Here is a 13,880-nt window from a genome sequence, read left to right on the forward strand (position 1 = left end):
TGTTTAAGATATGCCCAACAGATGCTGTGTGTCACACTAGCAAAATACTCGTGGTGAGAAATTTCAGTGGGAATATTTTGCCTAATCAAAACTAAACACATTCTCATAGAAACAATAACTGATACTAATGACCAATACTTTGTTGTTCACAGACACAAAAGTTTATCTTTCCTTCAACAGATTTTAAAATTCACCAGCCATTCACTGAGGAAATTTCTAGTGAGGAAACCTTCCCAAAGTAAGTAAATTTCACAGCCAAATTTCTTGGTGTAAATGCTATTCACATCCTTCTCCATTGCCACTATTTGGCTACCCCTTCATAAAACAGAAGTGTGTTTGACAGAAATTTTAAAATCTGCCTTTCCAGCAATGTGAAGAACCCTGGATTAGTAATTCCATTTGCCTGTGTCATCATACATGGGCATGTGTATGAATGAGTGTCACTCATCTGAATGGCTCCACGCAGTTACTGCCATTCTGCAGATCCTGTAAAAGTTGACTCCTCCAGACTGAGGTTGAAAGAACTTGGGAAGAAAGCTGCAAGTCTAAATACCAGGCAAAGGTGTGTCTTCTGGCAAGTGATGACTAAAATCACCAAATTTTATATTTTGTCAGATTAAGTAATTTGAGGCTTTGTGTGTTAAAAGAGGAAGGCTGCTATTTCTCCTTGGGCCTACTGAAGACTTCAGTACCAATGGACTCTGTATTATCTCTGCCCTTTTAATCATATAATTTCATGCTTATACATGATACAAATCCTACAATCAGAATACAAATACATCATCAGAAAGGCAAGAAGATAAGTCAGATCGAAGCCAACCCTATTTCTGGGGAGTAGAGATACTCATTGCTCTGCTTATTTTTAGCAAAAGATGGTGGGTAAATGTGAGCCAGCATGTTTTCATTCAATCTGTCCCCGGACACTAACAGATGGTGCTTCCTCGTGCCAACCACTAATGTACGTTACACTGGCACTCAGTGTCAGGACACAAAACCCGCCAAGTCCCTGCTTAAATCTGCTGATGCCAGGAAATTTGATAATAAACAGCTAGCCAGGGACACAGTCCCAAGTTTTTAGTCTACCACCAAAGCATCATAGAAGCTGTACCTGTGCAGTGGTGTCAGCTGCTCTGCACCTTGTGGCTATCAACAGAGCAAAGGAGGGTCCTGGATTGTGGAAAAAGGGGACTTGAGACTAAGCAGGTATGTATCTGAAGATGGAGGGAAGGCCATCTGCTTCAGGGTAATTAGCTGTGTACTTAAATCTGGGCTTTGAGAATCCTGACAATCAGGACCTTAATGTTCAAACATTTGAACAAATGACAATTAATATGAATCGTTATAAATATAAATATATGCATATATATGTGCATATATTACCTGGCAGAATGATTTAACTGTTTAGCATTTCTCAGTGCCCCTTGAGCACTGACCATACTAAATTCAGTCTCATGGATCTTCCCATGGCTACTAATCCAAAATGATAAGGTCACCTGCAAAAGAAAATTCCACAGAACTCCTCTGAGGAGCTCACTCTGTTTTACAGGTCCATTGTGTTTATTCTTTGAATACAAGCATCCAGAATTCTTCAGCTGTAAAATTCTTGTTCCTTTCCACCAGGTGCCTCAGTGCCCAGGCTTCTTTCTTGGATTGCTCGAAGCTTGGTATCCACATCTTTTGGAGAGAAATCCAGCCAGGGTTTGATGATGAGAACCAGAATGCCTCTGGTTTTGGGCAGCTGAGATGATTAACCTGAGCCTCCCACCGCTGGGGCAGCCATCCCTGGCAATGAAAACAAATAAAAGGGGTTATTCAGGGACCCAGGCAAACAGAGAAGAAAGGTGCTGTGCCATTGGTAAACTGTCAAATCACGTCAGTTACACTTTTCTTCCCACTGCAGGCTCTACCTGTGTCCCTGTGGAAGGCCACTCCTAAGTGTCTCAGATAAGGTTTGGCTGCAAATGAGCAGCACCAGCCCACACAAAATGAAATTATAAGACAAGGAGTTATATTTTCATCGTTATATTTTGTTTTCATCTTAAATATGCACACACTTACTGAGATTATTTTTCTAATGGAAAAAAACAAGCCATGAACACGGCCAGGAGAGTAAACTGGTCTTCATAATTTTATTGACTAGAGAGCCACAAAAGCACAGGGAAGGAATATCTGTATCTAAATATTCTCTACCTTTCCATGGCTGCATTCCTAACTCAAAGAGAGAATATATGTCCAGATTTGCACTGGTCTCAAAGAGCAAAGTCTAGTTAAGTGTAATGCTTGCCAGTTTGTAATTCTCATCACTTCATATCACCTTAATAACTTCAAAAGTTTTCTCCATCTCCCTTCTACCGGCTGACCATTTACTGCATTGCTCAGATGGGGACCAGCTGGAATACAGCTCCTCACAAACACACGACCTGGCTTAGAAATTGTTTGTGGCATGTAAATGTATCCACATATATATAGAACCCAACAGTCTTAGAGTGCTTAAGACAGATCAGAAGACAGGGCTCTCTAGTTCAGCTCCCTCTTCCAAACAGGTGTAATCATATATCATTGCCTAGGGCAAAACTGAGTTTAGTCTTAAAACACCTGCAAGGACAGAGATCCCACAACCTTTCTAGGCAACCTCCTTCCAGATGTTCCACGTCATTTGAAGAATGTCAACATTTTTGGCTACTTTCTGCAACATGAAGAAAATCTCCTCCCTGAACAACTCAAGTCTTTAGCTGAAAATGACCACCAGCTCAGTGATCAATGTCACGGGCTCACTGCACTCCAGCACTATGAGGAACACACATTCTCAACACCTATTTACACGAGAATGCACAACCCAACGCCAATGGAATACCATGGCCGTAAGCTAGCCAGAAACCTGGGACAAACCTGACCCTCGTGCCATTTTAAAGCCTCTCTGAGACACAAACAAAAATTCACACATACCTTTTCTTTACGCCTGATGTTTTCCCACACTCTGTTACAAACCATGCACTCAAAGGTGTCAATGTAATTGTCCTGGGTGATATCTTGCACTCCCCACTTGCGTTCCTTCATTGCTCTCAGCAGTCTTGGGTTGGAAATGTCCCCTTTCAGTTTCCATTGTAGATAGGACTCATATTCTTCATCATCTCTATCCAGTGTTTTGATATAGTGGGCCAGATCCCGAGGGTGTGAAAAACTGGACACCAGGATTGCACTCTTGTTACTAGGAAGCCAGTCTACAATGCTGGGAGACCCAAAGTACACCGGCACCACTCCCAACTTCAGCGGCCGCCAGAGCTTTTCAGTGATGTAATCTTCACAGATAGCATTTTCAAAAGCAAGAACGAACTTGTACTGTGCCAGTATTTTTAAAAAGTTTCCATCATCCATGGCAGCTGGATTTCTGAGATGCTGAGGAAGGTCTTTGTTATGCAAGCATTCCCCATAAGAGTCCACTTCAATGTGGCACATCAGCTCACGCACGTAGCTGTCCCGGTCCGAAGGGGGGTTGCAGTCAGACTGCACGTACACAAGCGGTGCAAGCCTTTTCCTCAGGCTGTTTTTCATCTGCAGTGGGATCATGAACCTCAATGACTTCAGGACCTCTATACCCTCAAGATACTGAGTGGTCAGTGGCAGGTGAGAGTGGCGGCTAAATGTGGCAGTGTGGTTGAATAAGGTGATGGTTGCTTTGTGGAAGAGTTTGTAGTTGTTTTTCGGTGACTCTTCATGGAAAAGGGCCCAGTCGTGATATTCTTTACGAGGGAGAGGTAAACTGTCTATACTGAAGTCAGTACCTAGACAAAAGCAAACAGCTCATCCTGCTCTTATTTGTCATGTGACACTAACTACAATGACAGAGAAGTCTAGTTTTAATTTAGTATCAGCGCTACAACCATCACATTTCTGACACTATAAGGCAGTTATTTCAAAGAATGCAATATTTGCAAAGGCACAAGAGCATAATGACAGATAAAACTGAATTTCACAGAAGAAGAATCTAGAGAAGTGGGATAGTTAATATTAGAAGTGGTCTCCTTTAATGTCATATTAGTTGAAAGGCCTCTCATTTCAAAGGATCACTAGGAATTCCATATTTTAATGCACTGAAATGAGACTAGTAAGATGTTTCATAATCCCCTAGTACTCTAAATAGGAGAACAGATGGTATTTCCTCTATGATGTGAGGAAAATGGTTACTGCAGAACTCAGTTTGGTTCTAGTAATAAATGGATGCTGAAACTAAACTAAATGGATGCTGAAATCCTAGACAGGATTAAGGAGAAAAAAATAATTACTTAAGTTTTGAAAAAACATTGTACAGTAGAGATTTAGAAAGCCAAACTATTAACTTTTCAAAGAGAAAATTATGAGGTGATGTATCACAGCTGCCTACCAGATACATGAAGAAGTAGCTTCTGGCAGAAGACAGCTCCTCAAAGTAATGCCAATATTAGAAGAAGAATAATGTCTAAACTCTAAACCCAGTCAACTGCAGAAATTGGGAAAACTGTGGTCAAAGCCTTAGGACAAACCTAGGTGACTTTTCTCAAAGGCTGGTCTGTACAAAACTAAGTTGAAAGTACCAGCTCATTAATGCAACACTTGGCCTCCCTTCACTACTTCTGCACTACACTCTTACAACCAGCCTTACTGCAGATTAAATGCAAACTTGCCCCATTTCTGTCAAGGTACTTCCTCACTGTCCTAAAACTGTATCTGTTTTCTATTTAAGTAAAGGCACTGAACATACAAAACTTTTAGCTAATATTGGCAAGCACGAAAGGTTCAAAAACCAAAACTAACACTGAAGAGCTGGTTTAGAAAATATCACAAATTCTATCTTCAGATAAACTTCCGTGACAACGTAACCTTTGTGTAATAAACTCCATGGATGATTGCAGCTAGGACAATTGGGAATATAAGGTGTTAAACAAGTTGTGTTCAATCCAGCTAAGGAGAATGGCCAGCAAGCAGCAGATTCTGTGGAGGCAAGACAATGCTTTCTCCATGCCAGCTTCTCTCTTTCACCATAAGCCAGAGATGCACAGTCACAAGAAGCAGGATCAAACAGTGGCCATATCTCTACAGGGGGCTAAAGACCACAAACAGCCACAAAGCACCCCAACTCTTTTCAGAAACTCTCCATCAGAAGACTGCACATCCCTTGTACTGTTGCATCAGACACAAAAAATTCCCATGGGAAGGGACTAGGTGTTTTCATGCCAATTTAAATGTATGTAACCCAGCACACTCCTTGTTTTGCAGGCCCCTACCCTCAATGAATGAAGACTGCAACCATCACTCCTATCATAAACATCAAAATTGCAATGATCAAGAATCATCACTGGATTCATCAGGGGCAGTCTTTTTCCTCTTCACTATCTACCTCCTCTCTTTTATCCCTTCCTCCTCTTTTTCTCTTTGTTTTCCGTACATATTTTCTTCATGAGATTTTTATACTTTTATAGGAAAGATTCAGAAGAGCCACATACCTCCTTTGCACTGTTTTAAATTAAATTAAATTGTTTTGAAATAAACCTGGCTGATACATACACACCAGTCATTCAGAGTTGTTTCACTTTAATTCACCCAAGGGATCTAGTAACAGGAACTTCAGTTAAGATCCTTCAGAGGTGGGTCATAACACTGTCTCACTCACACTTGTAACTTTTCACTCTCCATTCTCCCCCAGCCTCAAACCACTGATGGCAAAAAGAAGGGGGTGCTAGCAGGAGTCTAATGCAGAGTACTGATCTAAAAACTCAGATATAAAGATTTTAAAAAATGCCCAGTGGTCCTTGCAGCCGTATGAGCCTGCCAAAATGGCTCCAAGGACTACCTTATAAAACTAATATGAGACTTCATTACTGCAGCAGAGATAGAAGTTAGCTGGAGTAATATAAAAATCTATAGAGCAAGATCCTTCAGGAGCACCAGGTGGGGTTTTTTAAGGCCACTAAACATCGATCTTGTCTTCTACTCAGGTCCTAAGTCCTCAGTACTAAAAGGATGAAAGGCCATGCCACTCAATGAAAAATGCTATTTGCTTCTTCTGGTTTTCATGTTATCTTGTTTTTGATGTGTTATTTTGTAACAGAAGAAGTGATGAAAACTGAAAGTTAATCAAATTCTCATGGAGAAATTCATAAAGTCTGTCTGGCTTTGAAAACACTTTGTTCTAGGTCATGCCAAGAGAAGTAACAGTGCATACCTACAAAAATTAAATGCTGTGGATTGAAATCACAGCACTGCAGCTCGGTCTCTCACAAGGCTGCTCCCTCTTTCAGGTAGTAATGCAGGGAAAAGGGAGTGGAAACATAGGCAAGAATGGGAGAAAGACAAAAAGGCAACACATGAATTTATCAAACTAGGAGGCAGTTAAGTCAAGCAAAGAGAAACTCAAAAATGCACTGTAAAATCACAGAATCTCAGAATCATTTAGATTGGAAAAGGCCTCCAAGATTATCAAGTCCAACCTTTGACCAATCACCATATTGTCAACTAGATCATGGTACTTAATGCCATGACCAGCTGTTTCTTGAACAACCCCAGGGATGCTGACTCCACTATCACTCTGGGCAATCCATTCCACTGTTTATCAACACTTTCCATGAAAAAATTTCTCCTGATGCCCAACCTGAGCATTCCCTTGGTTCAGCTTGAGGCCATGTCCTCTCGTGCTGTCACTGTTGCCTGGGAGAAGAGGCCAACCCTCACCTGGGCTACAGCCTCTTGTCAGGCAGTTGTAGAGAGTGATAAGCTCACCCTGGTGTCTCCTTTTCTCCAGGCTGAACAACCCCAGGTCCCTCAGCCATCTTCATTGGACTTCCTCTCCAGACCCTTTCCCAGCTCTGATGTACTTCTCTGGGGCATGCTCCAGCACCTCAATGTCTTTCTTGAAATAAGGGGCCCAAAACTGGACACAGTACAGATCAGAGCACATCAGAACGACTGAATTTAATACAATGCTTAATCAATCTCAGTCCAGCAAGAAGACAAAAAGGATCAAAGGGAAGATAACACCAGAATGCCCCCTATCCCATGAGATGAAGGAAATAAGGAAGCATATGATGGAATTTTAAAAAGCACCACGAGACTAGAATTATGAGCAATTTCAATTCCTAACTACTAATTTGGAAATCTTAGATATGCAGAAGAGAAAGATATATAATGCTAGGAGAAGCTGTGCATTTCAGAAGACATCTTTCACTCGTAAGTCATATTCCAAGGACTCAGTTATGCATTTTAGAAGACATCTTTCATTCAGAAGTCATACTCCAAGGACTCCAGTACAGAACAGCGGGACACCCTTCTCTCATAGGAACAACACCCCTGAGGCTCTGACAGATCCAGCTCATGCTGATTCAGGCGCATTGGCAGCTCATGATAATTACTACACTCTGTGAATTATGTGACACTGAAAAGGAGGAGTTGGGAATCTCTTCCTAAAGCAGAAATTAAGTCTAGCAAGGGGATGCCTCATTTCATTTTAAAACAAAAGACAGTGACACTTGACAAAGTTATCGCCTACACTGAGGGGCTCCCCAGGCCAGGACAGTGAGCTGGGACAAGCTGCAGGAAAGCTGGTGATCCTAACAAAGCAGTTGTGCTGGGAAACATCTACACCTTGTATTTTTGCACAGTACTTTTCTTAATCTTTGGATCATTCTTCTCTTGACTGGCTTACTGACCAAGTACTTGGGAAATGATTGCATTTTCCTTGGAAAGTGAAAATGTGCTCTGATCCAGCCTTAGCATGGAAATTCAGATATTCAAGTTTTCACTCAGCAGGCTCTTTAGAGGGAAAATCTGTAAAAGTAAAATATACCTTTTTCACAGCTCAATGCATCATGGCAGGGGGCAGTGAAGGAGAGGAAGAGAGACAGAGAAAAACTCTCCGTTCTGGCATTGTGAGATCATTTACTGTGGTTTAAAAATAAGTAACCATTTTGCATATTTTGACACCTATCTTTACAAAGTTTGTAGCCAGCATCACTGTAAAAAGAAAAAAAAAAAAAAGGAAACAAAAAGCTACAGAGAGTCTTATGCCCAGTATAAATTGTCTCTTAGAAATGTGAGAGTAACCTGTGTCCAGAAGTCTGCTAAAAATGAAGAATAACAGTCCCTCTAATACTGAAAAAGACAAATGAAACTACTACCAGAGACCAAAATCAGACTTTACAGCTTTCCTGTGATGCAATTCAGCTTTCTTTGTCTTTAATTGGGTCAGCTTCTCTTCCTTTGCTGTTATTGCTGTGCTTTCATGGTTAATCACCATATTATTTGACAAAGCTGACCTACTTGGAGATCTAAAAAAATCAGTGATGAGAAGTTTTTGTTTCACTGCTAACTACCAAGCTTTGGCCCTTCTTTCCTGTATTTCCAGTTCACCTGTATTCAGATTGAGCAAATGAGATTCAGTATTCTGATTCATTTTGTTTTATTTCCAGACAAAATATCTGAACATACCAGCCAGAGAAAAGCAATTTAATTTATTTTTCTACCTAAAACTCAGGTTTTCTTTCAAAAACAACTGTATGGGCGGGAAAGAACAAAGTTTATGAAGTAAGGTCTACTTTTAAATGATGCATTTTTCATGCTCTGTAGACTCACTTTACAGTGTACATAATGGGAAGTCCCTGGCAGAGCCAGAACAGCTCAGAAGGTTGCACTAGCTGCTGCTCCCTGTATGGAATCAATAGGTTTCTTTCACTACATTCCATTTAGAGTCTGCTAGCAATTTCTTGGCACGTGAGGCAGGGGAGTTGCACTGTTACCAAAGAGTGCATTATTTTTAGACAAAAGACTTGCACAAGTCCAACAAAAGCCTTGCAGAACCTCTGCTAGGGGTGACAAGCCAGAAGACTGGAAAAAGTTGGCTTGATCTCAGACTGTCTTTAAATGCCTTGGCAATGACATGAAATTGTCTTTTCTTCCATGAACAGGGAGTACATGTGATTAGAAAGCAGTATGAGACAAGGCATCAGTCATATCACAGATGTACATGGTCACTTTTTGGAGTACTTTGAGTGAGCACTCATAATGGTATTCAGCACCAGGCAAAGTTTAATCCAATGAGCTGTAAAAATTTCCTGTTCTAAATCATTGCCACATAGAATATTTAATCTCTATGGGGAAAGAACTAAGCAGGAGGAAAAGTGACTTCTTTAAAAACAAATGGATTCTTACCATAGAACAGAAATGCTCTTGTCATCTGATTGTGCTGGTAGGTCTTGTTTATAGTAAAGAAGCAAACATCCTCTCCACACTGACTGAATCTCCCTGTCTCTCCAGTCAGGGGAGACCACCAGAGCAGGACAGGATAACGATTTACATCAGACTCTGTCTTAAAGCTGCTGTGAAGTTCTTGCTTCTTAAACTGAAAAGAATGTCTCTCCCCAGGCTTCAATGGGCTGCTGTGTAAACTGGAGATTACTGATACCTTATTCTCTGAATTGCCCAGTTCGGTGATAACCTTCAGGGAAATAAACATACACATCACAACACATCACTGTCATTAGCCAGGACATCTGCTTGCAAACCAGAATTTAAGTATCAAGCACTAAGTCAGTATGTTAAGTTTCTGTCAATCAAATTGGATGCTTTCACTGACTGCAGACATCAGGTCATCTGATATCAGAACAGCAAAAGCTTTAATTTGAAATCGTAAGGAGAAGGCAGGAAATATATTTCTGTAGTGAGATACGGCCACATCACATGTGACTTAACAACACAACTTCTGCTTTCTCCCTGGAAAATGCATAGGGCAGAAAACAGCCCTTCAGTAGCCAGATTTATTCTGAAAATTAGCTGTTAAAAAACCCATTAAGTTTTCTATGGGTCCAGCCTTCTCCCCAGCCTAACGAGTTCAAACATGTGAAAAGAGGAGGCAATGCTGGATAGAGGCACAACATGGCACACAGTGTGGCAACATTGCTGAGAAACTCCTCCAGGAGGTAAGAATATACACAAGAAAGGTATTTTCTGGGTTATGTCAGAGTCAGCTATCACCATGATGCCAATGCTGCTAACAGAGTAACTCCTGGTGAAGCACAGACTAGTATGGAAAATGTCTGTCGCCTCTCTCATCTGACAGAATTGTGTCCTGCTTTGACAGCAATCTCATGCATACCCCACCCCCTTGCCCCTGTACCTGGAGTGTCAGCACAAGGAAAAAGGCAGCTGCAAAGCAGAAGCAAGATGCCCAAAGTATCTTCCTCCTCATCCTAATCATGCTGCACAACCAGGCCTGCCAGAGCAGTTACATCTAGGCATTAGGAAGGTTGCTCATCCAAAGTCTTCACTCTTTGCTGCTGGGTTTTCCCACTTTATCCTTATTGCTCTTCATGGTGACTGCTGCTGAAAAAGAGTAGAGCATCAACACAGACAGCTCCTTCAAAGCTCGGTGGTTAGTTCCATGTCCACCCATAGACTTCTGTAGGTGCCAGAGCCACATTTTCAGCCAGGTATCCAGACAGCAGCCTGCACAAGACAACACTCTTGCTCACAAAGCCCCAAGCACCTACTCTCCCTGCAGTCATCCTGGACATCCTCTCATCCTTTTAGTCAGTGTAAGGAATGCTGATGGCACTGGCTCAGTACAGGGTGAGGGCCACTGCTTTCATGAGTTTTTCGATGTCAAGCTGTGCTGCTTTTCAGCAGACTCACAAACAAAGAAGCAATGAAAGATTTTCCTTCACTGGGTAATCTCTGAAAATGTTCCTGGAAAAGCCACACAACTACCTGCCCTTGGACTTTACTATATTTCAGTCTTCTGGGACTTCTCTTCACAAACATAAAGAGCTCATGAAATATGCTTGACATCCAATGCATAGAGAAAATAACCACACAATATACACACAACTCTGTCCACACCTAAACCCAGTTAAATTTAACAAGTTCCCCTTTCTGAGTAATCTGCACTTGTGTTAGTCTGCCTCTCTTCAAATAATTTTCCCTTCCCCATGCTTTGTTTTAGCTTTCAGAGAACCCTACTGTTTTCTCACATGATGGATGTTTCTGTACAAAAATCCCAACTCCTGGCAACAGAAGTTGTACAAGTCCAGCCAGGTCTTGAGAAATAAAAATAAAGGACGGTAGAAAGATAGGACTGTAGCACTCCACACAGAGATGTAAAGTTTGAAAATGTGAGTGTTCTGAAAACTCAGAGTTATGAAATTTATGCTGTTTTCCCTGCCAGCTTTGCCCCCATCTTAATCTCAATCACAAAGTTCTAAAGCCCTCACGAAGAGGGATGGGTCCCAAACCTACTGCCTGCTGTAGTACCATCACGGTGGTGCTGACAGCTAAAGGAAAAAAAATATTCTTTTTCTGCTCTCACTGACACATGAGTTCATCCCTTTCCCTCAAACACCAGAAAGGCCTCTTTAGCAAAATCTGACATGAAACCCTGCTGTGCAATTCTGCTCTGCACAGGCCAGCTGCTTTTGAAGGTCTGTGTGGGTGTGAAAGTGCATGGCTGCCAGTTAAGCGCTTCTCAGATCAGGCAGGATTTTCTATAAAGCCTCTGCACCTTCTGTGCCTCCTGCAGTACAGCCAAAAAGGGGCACCATGAGGCGAAGGGGATGAATTCTGCCCACTGCTGTGTTGGCACACCTGGAGCTGGACAGTACTTTTAACACTATATATCTTACCAGGCCAGTGCATGGCAAAAAGCAAGATTCTGATGATCCACTGAATACCACCCTAACCCCTGCCCTGGTAAAAGAGACTACTCTTGTAGTAATTGTCACATTTTCAGGTTCTAGAGGGGGAACTGACCACAGCATGGGTGTACACCACCTATTAACCCAAGGCATCACTGAGCCATGGCTTCATTTTTGCATCTGCGGTGCCCAAGATGCAGTACTTCTGCCCAGCACTGCGGTGCGTACTCGGGCTGGGCCAGGCAAGGCTCTGTCCCGTCCCAGCAAAGCTTTCCCACCTCTGTCAGTCTGAGCAGAGGTCCTGAGCACTTGAGGGAAGGAGGATAAATCACCACCCCAGGCTGCCCTGCGGGAGCAGCAGCTCCCTGCAAATCCTTCCAAACTTCCTGCCAGCTCTCCCCGCCGCCTCTCCTTCCAGCTCCGTGTTGCCGCAATTCTATGGGCTCAGCATCCCAGCCAGGGTTTTTCCGGCTCCCTGAAACGCTGCCCCTTCCCTTCCCGGAGCTCTGCGCATCCCGCAGCCGCGGCCCTGCTCCCGCCGTGGGTCAGGCATCTTCTGGCCAGGCGTACTCACCCCGAGAAACTCGCTCCCGCCTCACCTCCGCCGTCCCGCTCTGGCCGGGTCTGAGGGGGTTTGGGGTGTTTTGCTGGGTTTTTTTTAACTTTCAGCGAGTGCACCCAGTTGCGGGGCGGCGGGGGCGGTGCGGTGCGCGCCTCCCTCCGCCCAGCCGCGGGGGCGGGGAAGGGGTCGGCTCTGCCCGGGGCCTGCACGGGCAGCGCGGAGGAGCCATCGCCGTCAGGGCGCCATCGCTTCCCCCTCACCCGGCTGCTCCTCTGCAAACCCTCCCTGCAAGCCCTCACCTAATTCCCAAAATAAATCCGCCCCGACACTGATTCCTATAGCTGTTTGCATAACAACGCAGCAACGGTTTTGTGGGGTTTTTTTACAGCAGTGCTGGTGCTGTCCTGACGGAGAGTTTACACTGAGTGAGGCCAGCGGACAGGCAGAAAGAGAAATGGATCACGGCAGCATCCCTGCCCGGTCTTGTGTACCGACCTGTGTGCCCGCCCGGGGCTCCCTGAGCCTGGGAAACACTTTGTGCGCCTCTTAACTCTTTGTAAATGCTGACTCCAAAAGCCTGGTTCTGCAGGGTCAGCTCCGTACTCATCCTCCACATACAGACTTGGGAACCACCCATTCTTGGATATGGAATTAGTGTATCGCGTACATACACATTTGTATTAACACAAAAATACCTGATACCTTTACGCTTCTCCATAGGTACTTGTATTTATACAGAAAGACTTGAAAGTGAAGTATCTGCTGTTTCTAATGAAGACAGGGCAGGCAGGGGTGGTTGCAAGGGGCTGATTACCTGAGAGATTGGAGGGAAGAAGAATTCCAGAGCAGGCAGAGAGGACACCTGCGCCTCAACTGAAATGCATGACTAATAAAAACTGTAGAAATGTTATGCACACAGCTCCTGTCCGTATTCTGAGTGTGTAATGACAGCAAGCCTTCCTGAGAGGATCAGAAGGACACCCAGCACCTAAATCCAGCCCTCTGCAGCAGTGTCCATGACCCTTGCCACACTGGCTCTGCTTCCTTTCCACTAAGCTATTTTTGCCAATAGCCCCTTTGGAGCAACACACAGCTGTTACTGCACCAGAGAGGTCCGATTTTCTCTCTGAACTACCAGTCTCCTCCTAAGATGAAAACTAGCAACAGACACTACAATGCTGGGACATACAGATTTATTTATACTCCAGTATTTGTTTAGTGATTAATCCCAGCTCTTGTCCCATTTGTTGCTTCCTCCCAAAAGTTTTAGCTGTTGGAGTAATATTTTTAAGTAGAAGCTTTCAGGCTAGGTTTTAATACTATCTTTGAAGCTGAATATTATCTTGAAGTGCTTACTTCGACCTGGAACATGAAGGACCTGTACTCACTTCTAGTCGTGAGGGATGCAGCAAGAATCTCCAAGTATTATTTTGCAAAGCAGATTCACGTGAAATCAGAACCCTGCTTTTGCAGACCTTATTAGGAGTACCTAGAGTCTGTGAGGACTGAGGTTAGCATGGCACAATGAGTATGTAGTTCAGTAAATTAAATTGAGTGGTTGGAAATGGATCGGAGACCTAGTATGTTTTATAGAAGGACTTTCTGTGATCCCAGTGCATTTTGATCTAATCTGTAATTTTAAACTTAGTTATATTCCTGGCTTT

At 43.2% G+C, this 13,880-nt stretch overlaps 1 protein-coding gene across 3 annotated transcripts; it reads right to left on the reverse strand.

The window, feature by feature from the left end:
- Window positions 1–699: 699 nt before the first annotated feature.
- On the reverse strand, window positions 700–12,497 carry FUT10 (fucosyltransferase 10). 3 transcript variants are annotated; one of them, XM_002189896.7, is made up of 5 exons: window positions 12,229–12,497; window positions 10,142–10,344; window positions 9,178–9,463; window positions 2,947–3,782; window positions 700–1,782 (listed from the first exon to the last, which is right to left on the reverse strand). In XM_002189896.7, the coding sequence occupies exons 2-5, from the start codon at window positions 10,220–10,222 to the stop codon at window positions 1,558–1,560; spliced, it is 1,428 nt and encodes a 475-aa protein (XP_002189932.5). In that variant the 5' UTR covers window positions 10,223–10,344; window positions 12,229–12,497; the 3' UTR covers window positions 700–1,557. The 3 variants fall into 3 exon arrangements, with proteins under 3 accessions (XP_002189932.5, XP_072778238.1, XP_030113806.4); XM_072922137.1 differs by having other exon boundaries at window positions 12,254–12,494; XM_030257946.4 differs by having other exon boundaries at window positions 10,142–10,347; window positions 12,229–12,494.
- Window positions 12,498–13,880: the final 1,383 nt, after the last annotated feature.

Source organism: Taeniopygia guttata, chromosome Z (genome assembly GCF_048771995.1).
Source record: "Taeniopygia guttata chromosome Z, bTaeGut7.mat, whole genome shotgun sequence".
NCBI classification, from domain to species: Eukaryota; Metazoa; Chordata; class Aves; order Passeriformes; family Estrildidae; genus Taeniopygia; species Taeniopygia guttata.